At 40.4% G+C, this 19261-nt stretch overlaps 1 protein-coding gene and 2 long non-coding RNA genes across 3 annotated transcripts; 1 reads left to right on the top strand and 2 right to left on the bottom strand.

Annotated features, from left to right (window-relative positions):
* Positions 1–8949: 8949 nt before the first annotated feature.
* LOC103139992 (regulator of G-protein signaling 5-like) lies at positions 8950–14812 on the bottom strand. Its single transcript, XM_007554891.2, has 6 exons — positions 14658–14812; positions 9887–10045; positions 9684–9773; positions 9519–9583; positions 9261–9424; positions 8950–9162 (listed from the first exon to the last, which is right to left on the bottom strand). Exons 1-6 carry the CDS (start codon positions 14795–14797, stop codon positions 8986–8988), a joined length of 795 nt encoding a protein of 264 aa, XP_007554953.1. The 5' UTR covers positions 14798–14812; the 3' UTR covers positions 8950–8985.
* Positions 14813–14893: 81 nt separating this feature from the next.
* Positions 14894–17490, top strand: LOC107836556 (uncharacterized). Its single transcript, XR_001662469.1, has 2 exons — positions 14894–16168; positions 17175–17490. It is a non-coding gene; the product is annotated as an uncharacterized LOC107836556 (long non-coding RNA).
* A 16-nt stretch (positions 17491–17506) lies between these two features.
* LOC103139991 (uncharacterized) lies at positions 17507–18603 on the bottom strand. Its single transcript, XR_476463.2, has 2 exons — positions 17999–18603; positions 17507–17849 (listed from the first exon to the last, which is right to left on the bottom strand). It is a non-coding gene; the product is annotated as an uncharacterized LOC103139991 (long non-coding RNA).
* Between the last annotated feature and the right edge of the window lie 658 nt (positions 18604–19261).

Below are 19261 nucleotides of genomic sequence, written 5' to 3'. Positions count from 1 at the left end.
TCTTTTAATAAAAGTAATGAAACATGAGTTAGAGTCTCATATCTCCTGCTGGTGGTACAAACCGATCCACAAGTGCACTGATGATGGAGGAAAGTAGACACAGGGAGGGAGTCCATTCACAGCAGTCTATTTTCTGCTGCTTTGCAATCCAAATGAAAGGAAAATGGCTTTAAGCTCCTTCATGGTGTAATTATTTCAGATTGAACACTGGAAAGGGATCACTTGAAAAACCTGCTGCGTTTTGTTGCCGTGGTAACCTGGTCACTATGACTGCAGCGGTTTTTGTTTTTTTTTTCCTTTTATATTTTTGTTTTCACTCAAGCTCTACCGAGTTGGTTCTCTCCCTCTGTGGAGCCATTACTCAGCAGAGAAAATATGCTCTCAGACGCGGGGCCACTGACTCATTTCCACCAAGCGAGGCCTGGTGAGTCGGAACTCCGCCTCTCCTGCCCAGGACGGATTCCACCTCCCTGACATTAAAAAAAAGAAGCTCTCCTCTGATCCCTCCTTTGGAAATAGTTTGTGTGAAAACGAGCAGACTGAGCCGCTCCCATTGCCAGCTCACCCAGGTCCACCTGTGTTTACTGTATGCAGACGAAAACTTTGTTTAGACAACAGCAGCCCGGAATAAAACTCAGTCGTCGTGTTAACACATCATAGTTATTTATGCACCAGCAGGATGGAATATTCCCTCTAAAAATACAATTGCAGAACTTGTGCTCATGTTGTGATGTTAGGAAAAAGGAACTCATGCAAAAATGTCCTTGACGACTGCTATAGTGATGAGTTTCTGTTTACGTCAATGACGTATGTTTCATTTTCGACTTCTACATATTGATCCGTTAAATTTGGCAAAGCAACTTTTAGGAGGAATTAAATGTGGGCTGAGTGGGGATCTGGTGGTCCGATAAAGCTCAGTGAAGAAAAACCACAAAAATCCCATAAAATGAAGAAAAGGTTGTCAATCATGATGTCAATCAGAAATAAATTTTTGAAGGATTATTAACAATATTAGTTTGAAAATTCATAATACTCAAAGACAAGAAGAGTAAGGCAATGTTCAAAATGAGCGTTTCAATGTTGATGTCAAGATAAATAAGATGTGATAAGGATTTTTGCAACAGCCGAAGCTGGTTGTCTGATAGATCAAAGTGGAGAGTGTTACAAATGGAAAAAAACAGCAATAAAGAAAATTGTATTGTTGTTCATACGACTGCTGTTAGGTTGGAGGCATGTGAAGGAAAAATATTATATGTCAGGAAAAAAAGAGATAATATGCTTCTTTGACAGGATGGGTGGGAGATTGTGAGAAAAGCTTCACTAATAAAATGTTTCTGATGAGGAAACGAGGCGCCACTCTGCTGAAGGCCGTCTTAACTTTCTTTCATAATTCTCTTTGTAAAAATAATAAATGCTAAGATGTGAACATCTGAGTCCTGTTATGGAAAGATAAACCTGCTGTATTACATAATATTTCCAATCAGAAATTCCAAATCAGTTGTTTGTAATTTGTCCATACAGCAGAACCCCCTCAAGTCGCGGTTTAGTGTTCGCAGCTTCACCTATTTGTGAATTTTTCTGTGGAACAAAACCCCACATTATGAAAAACTCATATATTTAAGAATTATTAACTGTAAAGAAATGCAACTTAAGAAGTTGAAATACCTGGACGCAGTGCTACTTAACAAGCTATTGGTTGGCGTCCGCAAAGCTGCCAATCCAGGGGTGCCATTTACTTTCCTGGATGCTCATTGGCTGTATCCCCAAGAGCAGGAATGAGGTAAACTGTAGACGTTAGGCTCTGCGGTAGCACTAAGACCATTTCTGTTTAATAATGCATATCAAGTTTCATTTTGGTGCTTTAACTGTTAAAATAGGGAGTAAAAATGTTTTTAGGGCCTCAGTTATTAGCAAATTTAATTTATTAACAAAATTTCAACCTCAACGGATACCAGGGGTCTACGGAAATAAAAATGTCAAATATAAATACACAAAAAAGTGGCATATTTCACAGCTTGAATCTGTGAATGCTCAGAGAAAGGACTGTCAAGGAGAAAAACAAGATTAAGGAGAAAAACAAGATTCTGGAAAACACGTTTCCAAATGGAATGGAAAAAATCTCCTTCAATAAAGTCCTGTCACATTTTTCCCCTCTTTGCTGATTTGAATGGGATTTTTGGGTTGTTTTTTTTTTTAATATAAACTCTTTGTGGATTTCCAGCTGTCCAGTTTAATTTGACTGTGTGACGAGTTTGAAGTTTCTGTGTTTGTGTCGTGTTTTTCCTCTGTGTCCTGGAAGGCGGGCTGAACAAAGTGTTCACATGTCGCTCATCAAACACATCAGCTGCTGGGTGAGACAGCCTGGCTGCTGGTCCCTCCATGCCTGAGGGCTAACCTTGTCCCGTATCTGCTGCCCAACGTTCTTTTCGCAGTTGTTCTCATGAATTTAGCTGCTAAGCTAATCTTGTCTCCCCCTCCTCTCTTTACCGTAACACCATCGAACCAACCAGTCGGCCCTGCTGCCGTTGCCTCGTCTCTTTCAGGCTAAACCTGCAGCCTCCCACAGATCCATCACAGAAACCAACACCCCTGGCTCTGCGCATTCCTTCCTGGCCTTCTCGTTCTTCAACTACCTTAAAGCTAACTTCCCCATATGCTAATCTGCATCTTACAAACTCCGGTTTTGTCTGCCGCCCATTTCAGTTGAAAAATCCTCCGGGATAAAGACTTTAATAACTCCTTGCTCAAGCTTTCCGTTGGTGTTCTGGGAGAATCTGGCGTGTGGGATGGAAGCCTTACTGGAACCAACTTCTGTTTTCCACAGAGGAAACTCCAGGGGAAAACTGCAAGCCCTGGAGCTATCACATTTAAAATGGGATTTGTTTGGAGTGTATCAATAATAAAACACACAGCGAATCCTTTTAGTTGAACACTGATCATCTGAAAGTGACTTTACATCATATTGTGACTATTTCATGAAGATAAGTTTGCTTTCTATGAGTGGTGGAAGTTGATTAAAACTTTTAATTTAATTAATGGCAGGGTCTGCAATTGATTGAACGCAGTAAACACATTTTAATTGAAAACTATAGACAAAATAAGCAAAAATTTTTTGCTAAATTAGTAAATAAATGGACACAACAACACAGATATTTATTGTTTTGAATTTGTTATTCAACCATCAGATTGGTGCAAAGTGATCCTTCATGGAACTTCTTTGAAAAAAATCCTTCTTTAGAAACGTGGACTGTGGATGCTAACGTTAGCGTTGGGAACGTCTGTGCTACTGCTAAATATTTAGCATGGAGATGTTACTTTAAGCTTCAATAGCTTAGCCTTTTTGCACAAGTTGAACACACCAACTGTTTTTTCCAGCGTCCAATCAGATTGCTTTTTTATAAGCAAAAGTTAACCCAGAGTGGACCGACAGGAGCGTCCTCATCATCCATCATTGTTTGTGGATGTCACCTGTGCATCAGATTTACATGTGTACTATAAACATGTGATGACAAAGGTTCCACCCAGAACCACTGTATGTCAAAAGAATGGGATTAATTACGCTAAGAAAAATTTTAAAGCTTTTAAAGCTGTGTAATTAATTAACTGAAATTAAAGCGTTAGTCCTAGGCTTACTGTCCATTGATGGCGTAGCTTGGAAAGTAGGTAGGGCAGAATCTGGTGTGTTCAACAATCCTTGAAAATCATATACATCGTACATGTACGTCGATATTCTGCTAATGTAAAAAAAAAATTAACAATTAGTGTTTCTATTAATAAGAAACGCAATTAAAAATCACATGTAAATAAAGTTATGTGAAAAGTAACTTTATGTGAAAAGTTATTTAAAAATGCTATGCATCCCGTTGTCTTCTTCTCCATGGTTTGAGCCAGCGGCAACGTCTAGTTGCTGATCATGTGATTCCTGTGACATGGAAAAAATGCTTCCATTGCAGTTTTGCAAAATAAACCAATTTCTATACGCCCCCCCAAAAAAATTCCACCTCATCTTAGCGACAAAACTTTATCAAAGAACAAGTTTTATTCTGGAAGAAAAACTCAAACCACATTTTCAGTGCTTTTTATTTTTTAAATATCCAATTCTTAGGAATACCTTAGAATAAAGTTGATTGAGTAAATTTTGTTTAAGTTATTCAACAAAGATTGCACATTTTTTAAAACAAAGCTTTAATGTGATTTGTAAAAACGTTTTATTTACGGAAATCAAAACGTATTCATAGTTTCCCAAACGCATACAGTTACAACAAAACTTAATTCCTTTATAAAGATAACTTTCGTTTGGGGCACTTAAAGGGTGACTGGTTGATTTCTCATCACAATGAGATGAGAATGAAAACTATTTTGACGAGTGAATTCAGCTCTGCCAAGGTCATGAATAATTCTTGGTTCAACTGTAAATGCAATCTTGTTTGACATGCTAACAGTTTCCAAAACAGCTGACATGATTCATCTTTCATACTTTTGTGAAAGGTATTAAAGGTTTCTAACCCAAGGACATTTTGCCGCAGAAAACAGCAGCTGAATCAGTTTTTTTTTTTTTTTTTTTTACCATTTTTCTTTCATCCTTTTCAAAAAGAATGTGTTTTCGTGGAAAAGATGCAATCTTCAAGGCGATGTATTTTCTCCAGAAGAAATAAATAAAGCTTGCGACATTGCTGTTGTGTTCGTCCAACCTGTTGTCACAGTTAACAAATTCAACACACCATTTTCCGTCAATACGAATGTAAAGCCTGAACGGGTTTTGTCCGCCCACACGCAGCCGCGCCTGATCGTGTCTCTGCACGCTGGCTTCTTCTTCCACCCCAGAAACTGACATGTGGAGTCCTACATGAGACAGGAACCATCAGCATCTGCAGAGAACTGGGTGGTTAATTAACACATAAACGATCGATTGAGTTCAAGACCTCTTTCAGAAGGCAGCAACACGCGACACAGTGGGCAAGACGATGACAAATAAAATTCAGGAGTTAATATTAAAGTAAAAACTTTAAAACAGCCTTACATGCATGGCAGTCATGTTAGCTTTAGCATCCAGTTCACAGTGGTGACTGAGGCGGTGATTGTGAACAAAGTAAATTACAGAATCATTTGCATAGAAATGTTAGGAGGCATTTGACACGTTTGCACAGAGATCACTAACAAAGATTGTAAAAAAAAAAAAACAAGAAAAAGAAGGGTCCTAAGACTGGGCTTGAGGCACACCTTTATTGACCTCAAGAAATGTGAACCTTACTCCGACTGTGGGGGTTCCAGAGCAAAGTGAAAGTTTCACGTTTCACTTGTGGTAAGCTAGAACATGTTTTTGTTCAAATGCTAGCTTATTAGCACAATTTCTAGTCTGACCTATGACCCCAAACATGTCCCGCATAACAGCAACAATAGCGGATTACATGTTTGTCTTGTATTTTATTAGTTTAATAATCCAAGGACGACATTGTCACAACACGCAAAAGACTCCACTGGAATTTCGTTGTGCGCCACTCTTGTTTTCTTGTTGTGTTTACCACTAAGCTAGCCTGGCTATTGCCTTCCTACGCAATTCAGCTTGATTCTCCTCTCCTGTCTGAACTTCCTCCAATCAAAGTAGATTTCTTTGGTAGAATTGGGTCCAAAGAGAAGGAGAAGTTGTGAACGATGACGTGGTTTTTCTTTTCTGCACCGTTTAAGAATTGTAGCCTGCCTGTAGAGTTAGCAATGTCAGCGAAGGAAGTGAACGAAGTCGTTCAGGCCGGGTTGCCTGCACTTCTAAATACTGAATTAACGTTTAACGTTTAACAGCCTCCTCATTCGGCTCGGTATTTCTCTCTCTGCGGTGGAGGATGGCTGTTTATAGCGGTAACCTTTATAGCGGAGAAGTGTCGCAATACAGACATCACTAAACATTAGCGATTGGCTAAAATTTAACATTTTAGCAAAGTCCATGCCTCCAGCAAGCAATTGTTTCTCAGTAGCTGAGGTTCCAGACCCTTTGTGTGAAGCAAAGCGTAGGTTGTAGAGGCTATATGCACGTCACACACTCCATGTTTAGCACCACCTACAGGTCTGGGGGAGTAAAACATAGTGTTTTGGTTCCATTCTCTGTGTTTCCATGTGAATGAAAGCCTTTTTAGAAACGGTCCTGAGTGGAAAAGGGTATCTTTGAAACTGACGACCCCCATTAGGAAAAAATGTTTCCATCAAACGATTCCTCAGATTAATAACATGACTTACAGGCTTGGCGATCAAATCAGCAGCCAGCTTCGGGGAAAAAAACAATCCAAACTATCTTTTTGTTTTTTAGCTCATTTCAACATTCCTGTAAATTTCATTGGCCCTGTTATATTTTAAGACCCGTGTCTCTGAGCCCGTCTCAACTCGTGGCATCACAAAGTCAAAACAACGCTTAATCGCTCCATCTCAGTCAGAAGGGCCCTCGCTGCGCTTCACTTTGCACAACAAACGACAGAGATAAGGAGGGATGGACCACGAGATTCAGAGTGGTGTTAATGACTTCACCCATACCTCTCTAACAGCGCAGTGTTTGAACAGGACTCATTTGTTTCAACCGTAAAGCGTAGGACACCGAGGAGTACGGGGATGATGGATGATTTGATGGAAGGATGGGTTTGAACGCTTCGGTGGGCAAGAGGCATGGGATGAGTGTGTGAATCACAGACTGGCTGGCTGCGAAGGTAGTAAACAAACCTGCCTGTGAAGGTGCCCCGGTAGGTGGTAGTTGTCTCCATGGCGACAATCAGACGGCTCCCGGCAGAATGAGCTTGTTTTCGAGAGCAACGCGTGTGCCCACTCAAACACATTATTTCACAGCTCCGCGCGTCAGCCGCGTGGGCTCTCCATTTCACGTCGCGGCGGAGTGAGGCGATGCTCTGGCCTTGACCTCTGACCCACATCCTGATGCTGAGCTGAATGAAGGTGTGAGCTGAAGGGAGGAGATCATTCTACCAAATCTCAGCAGCTTCTTCAGCTCTGACTTCTCACAGCTCTGTTCAAAGTAATGGAAGTGTGTTTAAAAAAAAAAAAAAAAAAAACGGAGTAAAGCTCAAATTTTCTCATATTAAAATCAGGCCTGTCACAATAAATCAATCAATGACTTGCATAATAAATTGAAACAAGCTCAATAATTTCCATCAGGAGTTATCATTTTTCTCTTTCTTCCAAAAACTAGGTGATAGAAGTCTTCAGTGTGGTGCTTTGGTCTCAACTAGAACTTTTTTGGAAGGACAAATTTGATCAATAAAGTGTTTTTGAATTTGAACTTTGAACCCTGGGAAGGCTTTTAAAGGCCGACGCTTGCACCAGGTTTTCCTTGAAAATCATGACCTGACTTTTGGATCATTCCAACATGCTGATCCGTTCATGCTCAGTTAGTTTGAACTTAATGAATCCATGCTAGAAAATGTGAGCAGAATAGAAAACAACAAGTTACTTCTGCTGAACAGATGCAGTCATTTTTAAATCCAACAAACACATCAAATTATAAAACATTTATACAGCAATGCATATTCTCCTAGTCTTAATAACGAAGGATTCGGTCTAAATATTGTGTTTTAGTCATTTATATATATTTTTAGCTTATTTTATGTTTGTGTTTATTTTATTCATTTTTTCCCTCCTTTCTTGCTCTGACGATTCCCTCTCAGCTGTTTCACATCTGTGAAACAGCCTCACCTGTTCCTGCTCCAGTGGGCAGTGCCCACTTTTTTCCATTTTTGGTTGCAGCTTCCTGTTGCCGGATTCACCTCTCCCTCCCTCCGAACCTTTTTCGTCTACAAGCTGCCTCCCGCTTTGTTTTTCCAACATAACCTTATCAATACAATAAAGTGGATTTTATTGCAGTTTTTCTACATTTAGATTAAAATCTGCATTATATTATGATCCCACCACACACGTAGTTTCTTTTAAAACAGTAAATTGGCTTTGGAACTATTGTTCCTTCATTGTTGCAAAGTTTAAACATTAAATATAATATAACTCCAAGTTATGTTGCTGATGTCGTTTTTAAACCACATGTTTCATTCTCTTGAATCAATCTGCTTAATGTTGGTAACAGATTTAGAGAAATGTTGTTGGAAACATTGTAGAGTTTTTTTTTTCTTTTTGAGGCAATCAAATCCCCTCAATCATCAGTTCATATTTATCTACTCTTAATCCTGTCTTGTCTCACTGGGCGACAACAATCTGGAAGGAAGCCAAGGTACATAATGTACAGGCTGCAGAGAAGGTATAATTTAGGCACATTAAATTACAAAAACAGGCTTTTTATGGTTATGAAACGACATGAATCATCTTTTGATCCTGTGACTGGAACCTCAGAATAAAGGAGTCACCCACTTGTGAAGCGTAAACCCTGTGGCACAGATTAGTAAGTTACTAAAACTGTGCAAAGCAAAAGTCCTTCCTCATCATATTTACATAAAAGCATCAAAATCCTCAACAAATACTGTATGTTTACACCAAAACATCAAAGCAGTCGGCCACTTTTTCTGTATTTTTTTTTATTCCATATTATTTCCACATATAAAAACAGAAATGTATAAATTACAAACACATTTTCAACAACCGGTTGCACAGCAAACGTTCAGTAAACTTTTCTTATTTTAAATAAATAAAGAATAAATAAATATGAATGCCTTCAAACGGTAGTTTGGTTGTCTGATAGCGGCTCATTCTGAACCTAAAGGTAAAGTCCATCAGGCTGTTGATGCTCAGCCTGTGTGAGCCTCCTGTCACAGATTCCAGTGTACTTCAGCTTCCAGCTTTCATCTCGTTCCGTGGATTCTCTGAGGAGACGGAAAGAACTCCACGGCTCTTCCAGAAACTCTGTGGTTCTCCAGCCCAGAGCCTTGACGCCATCGATAACGTGTCACTGAGCTTGCAGCCCCTTTTTAAAAAGAAGACAAGTGGCGTCCAACTTTCTGGGTTTCTTTTCTGTTGTTGTTGTTTGTGCTTTTAAAAAAGAAAAGTCTCTTAGCCCGTCTTGGTCTCTCTGGTCAGCTCCAGGTACGCCGAGGACCTGAGGAAGCGAGGATAGCAGTCTTTCTCCATCAACGTGTAGATTTTGTCCCGAGCCTGATCGAAACACGACTGACTGGGCCGCATCATGTTCTCCCTGGTGACTTCTTTGGTGGCGTGGTCGAGGTTTACCTGAGGAAACAAAGGGAACACAGAGTTTTAGAGTCAACGTCTGGCCAGGAGGTCAGTGGCATCGGCAGAGCGAAGGGAGGGCTGGGGGTGGGCCGTACCTCTCGTGGAGCGTCGGAGCAGACAAACTCCTCGTAGATCTTCTTGGCCTTGGTGGCCAGCTTGGATGGTTTGCTTGTCCGGTAGTCCTCACAGGCCAAGTAAAAGGCGATGTTCTCCTCGCTGAACTCTGACACCAGGAACGCTCTGAACACACACAGTCCATCTGGAAGCGGAAGCAAAGCGGATGTTAAAAACCCGTCAACAGAAGTCAATGGACAGAGTGATTCCGTCGCATCTACAAAGGATCGTGGACTTACTTTGACTGGACAGCAGATTGTCAAATGACTCCTTCCATTTCAGAGGCTCATTGACTTCATGTAATCTGTAAAAACAGGGGAGGAAAGAAAACATCATTATTAGAAAAAGTTTCCTCTGCGGGTTCACCGAAATGCTTCCAAAGAGACATTGTATGCCGGTCTCACCTCTGCTTGTCACTTTTCTTGGCCTGCCCTGTGAGGCTGTGCTCTGATCTCTGCAGCAAACTTCCAAACAACGCCTTCAGCTCCTTCGCCCTGCGGGGACACACCGAAGCATCACACACCACTTCAGACGTCATACAACATGTGCGCAAGTTGCTGGCGTGAGAAAACTTGACTACAAGCGTGAAAACTCTGGTTGGGTTTACCTCTCCAGGCAGGTGATGGGCAGCGATTCAAGTCCTCTGCACATGGTGAGACGCTTTCTGCTCGTTCTTGAGTAGCTCCCAAAGTTTCTCCCGAGTGATTGTGGGCGTGAGCTGTCCTCCTTGTTGTCAGCAAAATGAGCTTTCCAGCTGATCTGCCGTCTGTGTGGGGAAAGCGGCTTTTTATAGGGGTGGCCGGCGTGTGACATCATGCTCCTCAGCCAATGAGGGAGGCGAGTGGGCGGATGAAGAGACTCGTCGACGCTGAATTTCCTCCACACTACTTCCTCGCTGCTGGGTGACTCGTCACTGAATGAATTACTTCACTGCTCCCCAATGTCCTTGCTGTGAATAGGGGAGTGAGGGCTGTGTCTGTGTGGTGTCAGGGCTTTGCCTTTGTGAGCGTGTGTGTGTGTGTGTGTGTGTTCATACAGTGATTCTGAAGAAGATTAATCAGAAAATCCCTTTCAGCTGTAGCATTTAACATAAAAGAGGTTCTTTCGTTTTTAGTGGGTCTGCCTAAAAGAGCCTAACAGATATCATGATCCTTTCTTTGCAACGCCCTCTGCTACACCGAGGGCGTTGGGTTAGGTGGCAATATAACAACCTCCGTTATATTATTTTCAAATATAAAATATATATTTCAAATATAAAATGAAAACCTAATTACTTAAAACTTTCTGCAAATGAGCATAATCTGCATCAACACAGCAGTTTCTCAATACGAAAAAAAAATACGGTGCGTATATTTTTGTCGACATTTTGACTTTAATGAGGCGTTCTTTTCCTACTGTCTCGGTTTCTCCTCCTGCCTCATATGTTGACAAATAGGATAAAGTGGAATATGTGAGTTGCAGAAGTATGTTTCATGGAATATTACGTTCTGTCACACGTTTGAAATACGTGTCACTTTCAATGCGTCCCAAAATGGCATAATGTGTGCGTTAGATGAAAAGTGTCCTCTCTCTTTTGTTTTGGCGAGACAGCTTCTGGTTTGATTTTTCCATTAGGGATGAACTGGTTATCTAGAGATGAATGCCATGAGGAGATTAAATGATTTTTAGCTCATTTAGCTTAACTTTAGCAGAACTGGCATCAGTTGGAGCTAGCCCAAGCAGTCAGCATACTATAATGAGTGAATCTTCATCATCGCAGACAGAGCGTCCGGATAGCTTAGCAAGACGCTGAGTAATGTTTTCATTGGATCATTTCTGCGACATTTAAATTAACAACTGTGTTGATTCTGATGCCTATACGTATAATTTCCTAATTTTGATGTTCATACCACCACATTTTTTGACATGTTCAAAAATCCATGAGTTTTTGCTTTAGCTGATAGTCAAACTACATGCTACATATCCTACAGTGTGATGGGAGAATACCATAGCTTTCTAGTATCAGTTATTATAACACACTGATATTATACTATGAATAAAAAGATAACTCTCTATAAATGATTAAATACAATATATTGCTTGCATAATATTAATATGGATAAGAACTGTTACATAACCTGGGTAATGAATTCAGCTTCAGTCCTCACAGGTACAGGAATAAATGTAGCTTTTTTTGTTTTTGTTTTTTTTCTTCATTCTGCACAGACACTGTCTGGGCCGTCTTTCCTATCAAGGCATGACCACGCATAGAAAGCTGGACCCATAAATAGCCTCATGGATGCAAAAACAATTGTCTACTTAATCCCAGAGTCTATTTTAGACTCGACTGGGAGGCCAGTTACCAGTAAACTCTGTTAATGGCCTGTTTCTCTATTAGTTGAAGAGCGCTAGCAGGAAGGAGACAATCAGCCCGCCGGATGAAAAGGCACAAAGCTCGCTGATAGCAGCTGAGACGGCTTCCTCTACTGGCAGCCACCGACAATTCCTTCCCCTCTGACTGCCTGCCTCAGCTGGCACACAGCTCTGGATGTCAATATAAGGTCACTTCAGCCTCAGATAATGAGCCGCTCTCCTCCTTCTTCTCAGGAAGCACAGTCTGAGAAGCTAACTGGTATGAAAAAGGAAAACAAAAGAGAGAGAGAGAGAGAGAGAGAGAGAGAGAGAGAGAGAGAGTCAGGGCAGCCTGACTCTTTTGTGGTTTGGGTAGGAATTTTTGGAAAAAATGGATGAGTAACACAATTTGTTTTGATCTGACGTTCAACTGGCTTGTAGGGGGAAACTGGATTAAAACTGTTAACATTTCGTCGCTACAGTCACCAGCTTATGCGTATGTCATTGGGATTTTATGTGACAGACCAACACAAAGTATTGCAAAACTATGAAGTGTAAGGAAAATAAGTCACAGATACGTTTTTACAAACACAATAAAGATCTGTATTCATGCAGCCTCTTTTACTCTAGGACCAGAAAATAAAATCCAGTACAGTACAGAAGCCGCCTATTGTGTATATAACGCTAATCTGTTTGTAACTTCATTTTACTGTGAATCCAGATTACTGTGAAGGCCTCAGAGGTTTGCTAGCAAACAAGCAACACCAAACACTCCTTAAAACTGCAGCATGTAAGACCCGCCTCCGGGCTCTGATTGGTTGTTTCTAGTTAACACTGGGCGAAGGGGAAACCATTCAGTTTTTTTCTCCTACCAAACTGTCATGACATAGTGACGTCTTCAACTGATAGGTATGGTGTTAATTTGTCACGTGTAATTGAATTAAGTTTGGCAAGCTTACCTTATTAACATTTGCTTAACATGGCGACTTAATATATTTACTTGGATAATTGTAATTGATTACTTGTGACCATTCAACACAATATGTTTAAGTTGAATTGACTGCTTTCTTGTTGCAGTGAGAACGGAGATGCAGCTGAGAGGCACGTGGTAACCATGGCGAAACTGTGGATCTCCACAGCTCAGTGGGGAAATTTCTTGATTGGACTATTATTATTATTATTATTATTATTATTATTATTATTGTTATTATAACCTTTATCAACAAAAGGTTCAGCCTCTGTGGAAGATGAAAGACAGCAAGAAGACTGAGGAAAGCTCTCCATCAGACGCAGTGGCGATAGATCTAAACTATTTCAGTGGGAAAATGTCCACATTCAGTCTTGTAACAGGATTATCTGTGTTGTGCCTCCACTTGTCATCACAATGATTTAAGGCCCAAATTAGCCGATTTCCCCACTATACCACCCAAGAAACTCTGCGGCTGAGCTGGAGCTCAAACATTCTCTTCCATTTGTCTCTTGTATGTTTGGCTCAGTAGGGAAAAGTTCATTGGCTGAAGATTCTGGAGTCTATTTTCATTCTCGGGTCAGCGTTGTTCAGGACAATAAGGCACATCTACGTCCCGCTCTCAGCCCAACACAGCTTTCCCTTTCAAACATTCTTCACTGGCTGTAAACATGTTTTTGTGGAGTGCAGCGCAGCCCAGATTCTGCAGCAGACAAAACACAATCATTCATCCAGCCAGGGCATGTTTTTCTCCTTCACAACCCAAATGTGTTTCATCCTACTTAAGTTTATATTTTGTTTTGTTTTTTCTCACACATACACTCTAAAATTTGATAGGGTCAAAACAACCACATCTGGAATATTTTGCTGTCCAAATCCTGGTTAAATATAGATGAATCTGACATATAAATGGGTTAAAGTGATTAATTTCTCACGTTCAGGTTAACAGAGAGAGGCTTGAAAAGAGTAACCTGTAACCTGCATGACTACGAGTAGTATTTGAGTTAATATGAATTATCTATCCATCTTTTATACCATTTAGTCGTTGCATGGTGGTAGTCGAAATTGGGACTCTGTCTCTTTACGAAGCTTCTGCTCTTTACGGCAGGAAGTCATCACAAATAAATGAGTTAAATAAAGTCATAATAATGACTATTAATTTCATTTGAAATAGATTTTGTCTCACTTTGGTTATACTTAAAATTTTATTCAGCTGGAAAAGTTTTACACGATTCCTCATGCTGGTGATTCATTCTCTGTCAACAACAAAAGCGGTGATATAACCTAAGTTGTATCACTGCTTTTGTTTCTAGGTTGCCTTTAGCAGAACTAGATACTAAGGTGTGTTTCTGTCTTCTTTAATGTCTGGCAAAAATGGAGTTTTCTACAATCTGGGTCATTCAGCTATACCAAGAGTTTAGGTCCATTGAAGAAGTAATTTACTTATCAGAGTGAGATAACACAGTTGCCCTATTGTCAAAAACAAGGTTATATTAAAAATACAAAAGCTCACATTTCATGTTGTGAAACTGGCCTGTTAGCTGGTCAGCAGCCTAGACCCAGAAAATTTTCATTTAGTCTTTCATAGCAAATGATCAGGTATGAATCCCTCCTTTATGTCCAAGAATAAGGAGGCCTTAACACTTCTTCCTATGTGCAGACAAATGATTTCATGCAATATTCATCTCTTAAAATAGAATTATTTAAATTAGAATTTTTATTCATCTTTAAGAATCTTTTGTGACTTAGTCACCTTCCTAAAATAATGGCATGAGTTATTTTTTGTCAAAAGTCATTTTGGCAAAAAAAATGACATAAGCCATTATTTTAGGAAGGTGACGATATAAACTCTGTTTTATATTATAAAAAGCAACTTGAAAAGAAGAACACAGTCCATGGTTATATATTTTTTATGTAACCATATTGTCAGGAAACAGGAGAGTTCACTGATTTAATATGTATTTGAACTTTCCATCCATCCATCCGTCCGTTCATCCATCCATCTATCCATCCTCTGATCATGAGGCAACAGCCTAACCAGAGAAGACCAGAATTCTCTCTCCTTTGCCACTTGGCCTACCTTTTCCAGGAGATTCCCAAGGTATTCCAAGGCCAGTCGAGAAATGTAGTTCCTCCAGGTTCTTTCTCTGGGTCTCCTCCTGGTGGGATGTTCCTGGAATGCCTCACCAAAAAGACATCCATGAGGTATTGTAACCACATGCCTGAGCCACCTCCACTGGCTCCTTTCAAAACAGAGAAGCAAGCATCGATTGTATCAAGTTTCTCACCTGATCTCTAAGGGAGAGCCTGGACCTCCTGTGACCGATGGTATCCTCAATATCTGTCAGTCACTACTCAAAGCTCGTCACTTTAGGTGAAAGTGCGAACGTAGACCGACCTGTAAATCAGTACCTTTGCCTTTTGGCTCCACACTCTTTTCACCATGACAGACTGGCAAAGAGCTCACGTCACGACGGAAGCTGCAGCACAACCATTGATCACTTGCTCCATTTTTCTTTTATTCATTACTAAGATCCCAACAAGATCCCAAGATACTACAACACTTGGGGCAGGACCTTTTTGCGGCCCAAGCTCACGGTCTCAGATTTGGAGGATTTTCATCTTGGTCGCTATGGACTCAACTACAGAATGCTCCAGTGAAACCTGGAGACTGTAATTTTATGAAGCCAACAGAACCACATCATCTGTGAAAAGGAGAAACCTGATAGTGAGGCCACCAAAATGGAACGCTTCAACAACTTGGCTGAAATTCTGCGTCTTAAGATTTTGAGAAACTCTGAACAAAATCGGTGACAAAGTGCAACCTTGGTGGAGTCTAACTCAGTGTTGACTAGTGTTTAACACCAGTTGTACAGCAACCTAACAGCCCTTATCAAGGGGCCTTGTACTCTAGACTCCTAAAGTACCCACCACAGGACACGGTCAAACTCCGTCCCCAAGTCCACAAAGTACATGTAGACCGGTTAGGCGGACTCCCAGGTACCGTCAAGGACGTTGTGGCGGGTGTAGAGTTGGCCCAGTGTTTCACAACCAGGATGGAAACCACAGTGTGGTTCCTGAGGCCAAGACTTGACTGTCCGGCTGAGTTTTCGTCTTCAGAATCCCTGGACAGACCTTACCTGGGACGCTTCGGTGTGGAATTGCACTGTAGTTGGAATACACCTTACACTCACAATGAAACAAACACATTAACATTTAAAATTTGCCCATCATAATTCTCATATAAATTTGTATTTTTTTAAAAGCTATTTTTTTAAGGTGCATTCAAATGAGAAATAAGCCATATCCTCACTCACATGTTATTGCAAACAACAAATAAAAATGATGGCAGCTTGTTTTCTGCAGATTTTGTCCTATCATTTTAAGCTGTCAGTTCTAAGAAGCGTTGTTATGACAACACACCGGAGCTGTCCATGGACTCCAACCCCTGGCAGGCCACCGTGTCCGTCACAGAGTATGAACTCATTGTCTGCTGCTGTGTTTCTGTTATCGCCTGTGTCCGGATCAGAACCTCTGACCAACTCTGCCTCTTCATCAGCATTCCTCTTTCTCTCCTCATCTTATTCAGCGGTTTGTTATGAACTTCCTTATCTTTTCAGCCTGGAATTGACTACTCCCCTTCATGTTTTGTTGGATGCATTACTGTGCTGACAATGATTTTACACAGAAACAGTGCGTTTAATTTGCATATCAGATAATACAGAGCAACCCGAAGCTGAACCAATTATGAACATTATGCATGGAAAAAATCAGACTAACATTTTCTTGGTCAGGGTGGTAACTATTTCTAAAATATTCTGCTAAGTGCTTTAAAAAATTCAGACATTTGCTTCCACTGAGTTCACTTTGTTTTTAAACAATCATCCAACATGGGCTGAAAAGCCATTCAGAGAGGAAGAAGTCATTACTCCAAAGGAAACATTAAAGACCAAATTACAGATATAGAGTGCAGTTAGATATAAAGATGTAAATTTGATCAATATTTTTTAAGTGTTTGGCTGTAACGGTCATTATCAGGGTCAAATGGTCAAACCTACCAAAGTGAAAAAAACATTTATTTACATTTTAAAGTAAAAATTATATATATATATATATATATATATATATATATATATATATACACACATAAAGTTTTTAACTTTATGTACCTTAAAGATGTTAGGCTCATTTTATTTGATTATAAATTAAAAATATCACTTTATTGTTGCATTATTGCTACAATTATGCCACCATATTAGTATTTACATGGTCAACAGTTTTGCCATTTTAATCATTATCGTTATGATTTAGTTGTTAGTTTAGTTAGTTTTTGAGAAAATAGTCAGACTAAGATTTTTTTCCTCAAACTACTCCGTTTTATTCATATTTTGATAAATAAAGTAAATCAATTCTACCAGTTGGTCAGCGTGGTTGCTATCAAATGCTTTCCTGTCCATGATATTGACCAAGAATAAGTCAATACGCGACTGCCTTCATTTCATTAATCACACACTCTGCTGATTAACGTTTCGCTGGCTTAGCTCATTCATAAATTACCCTTGTTTTGTCATATATATTTTTTTATCTGTGCTCTCAGCTCTGTGACTGCCGCCGCTTCCTGTCTCACTCTGACTGCTCAGCCCGGTTTCTGGAAAGGCCGTCCAAATGCGGGAAGTGCACAACTACACGGAATTCCCAGATGATCCGTTTGTTTCCCAGCCGATGCGACCCCCTTAGCCTCGGCTTGGACCGCTTCCAAACATCCGAGTGCGACTTTCCTTCGTCCCTCTCCCTCTCCTCCGCCGCCTCTTCATTTTGACACCGTGTTTCAAACTCTGAGGTGGCATCGTTCAAATTCAAAGTACAGAACAGTCCAAACCTCGGGGCGTTTATGCGCTTCTTGCTTCTTCATCTTTTTTTTTTTTTTTTAACAACCTGTTCTGCATTTTGCACTGTGCAGCAGGCTGCAGATACAGTTTTGAGCTGCACCATCTGGCTGTGCACAGGGAAGCCAGGATCTGCATATTTACTAAGCCATCTATCTGGGAGAACAGGTGGAGGCTGACCTGATGCATCCCAACGATGGCCGCTGGCTGCCGCATGCTCCCGTCTCTGCGTTATCAGATGTCAGCTGGCCATTGAACATCTGGAGATCCCTTGACAGCGATGGCAAATCAATGTTAACTAGCCTGAGGATCGGGGGGAATATCAATGAAGGCACGTGCTGCTGGACAGTCCCATCTGTCTTGTTAGTTTCCTCCGCCTGCCAACTCTAAAAAAACAAAAAAACAAACAAAAAAACAAAACCCTATCTTTAATTTTGACTGACTTTCACTAACGTCGTGTCAGTTTACAAAAAATAACACGGCACGTTGACAGAGTTGAAATCAATTAGGCTACACCGGTTAGCCTCTAACTAACCCCGTCCTCTCGGTTCACACACCGAGGTCCGTTTGGTCCCACTGTGAACACGTTTGGCGACAGCATGCGGAGCCTCTCTCTTTCTTCTTGGAAATAAACAACAACAAAAAATCACATAAAGAAGATGTTTCACTTTTCCAAAGAATCCCCCCGCAGGAGGCTAATAGGTTTGCACTCGCTGTCACCGCAACAAACGCGCGAGGACGACAACGCGCCAGCAGGGCGCTGGCAGACACGCGGCTAATTGGGTACATTGTCTGAAATCCAGCAGCAGGCGGCATAAATCTTGTTTAAAAGGAAATGATGAGGAACATTAAGCGCATAATGCGCCGTCTTTTATGCTGAGATATGGCTGCGGCGCCGGGGACGATGGGTACGGAAGGTTAATGAGGTGCCAGTAAAGGAGACAAAAATGTCACTTCGACAGCCTGGGTCAGCGGCATCTCTGCCTTATTTATCGAGAACGTAAAGCACCCGGCAAACGTATTAATGCATTTTGAATTTTGTCCGTATTTTCTCGTGCTATCCCAATAACCTCATTGTAAGTTATTGGGATTTTTTTAAATTTTATATCTGATGTACTGACACAAAGTTACGCAGACAGAAGTGGAGATTTTTTAAATAATCTGTGACATACATTAGTATCCTCTTGACGCTGACAGTCTTAAAGGGGCAGTATTATTTGTTTTTCAGCACATGGTATTATTTTATACCACAGTAAACTAGCTATGTTACCGTCAGTTGTTACAAAAATGCTATATCAAATATGACTTAATACAATTTTCTTCATAATTTAACTCTATGAAATTGGACCTTTGTCTCTTTAAGAAGCTCCTGCTCTTTCTGAAACTCTGCCTTCAGGAAGTCATAACATTCAGCAACTTTGGCAAAACGTTTATACAGGAAAACATGAAAACCAAAAACATGCCAAACTTTTCAGATATTTATTTGCAACAAAAACAAACAAACAAAAAACACCATTTCATTTTGAGACTGGTACTTAATTTTCAGTTGGTCTTTTACATAAAATCCATTAAAATACATTCATGTTTGTGATGTGTGAAAAAGGTGTGAAAAATTTGGCCAAACTTTTTTGTAAGCACCTGTTTTTTTTTTTCCAAAATCTGAGATAATTGGTGCCGTGTTGACGTACATGAACGTGTGATGACATCCTCCATTAACATCTCTGTTATTTTAGGTTGAGTAACAGCGTTCTACTCTATGTTTTCTCCTTGTTTTCCATTACAACAAGTAATGGACTAA

Source organism: Poecilia formosa, unplaced genomic scaffold, assembly GCF_000485575.1.
Source record: "Poecilia formosa unplaced genomic scaffold, Poecilia_formosa-5.1.2 Scaffold67, whole genome shotgun sequence".
Lineage (NCBI taxonomy): Eukaryota > Metazoa > Chordata > Actinopteri > Cyprinodontiformes > Poeciliidae > Poecilia > Poecilia formosa.
The sequence above is the reverse complement of the archived record's forward strand: the minus strand, read 5'-3'. Positions and strand labels throughout refer to the sequence as shown.

Bases quoted from the DNA above. Each gene is read 5' to 3' on its own strand.
- LOC103139992 (XM_007554891.2), bottom strand. From the start codon at position 14,797: ATGTGGTTACAATACCTCATGGATGTCTTTTTGGTGAGGCATTCCAGG. The intron at 9,584-9,683 runs GTGAGACCGGCA...CTGTTTTTACAG, and splicing joins AAGAAAAGTGACAAGCAGAG to ATTACATGAAGTCAATGAGC. The intron at 9,163-9,260 runs GTACGGCCCACC...TTGTTTCCTCAG, and splicing joins GCTCCGACGCTCCACGAGAG to GTAAACCTCGACCACGCCAC.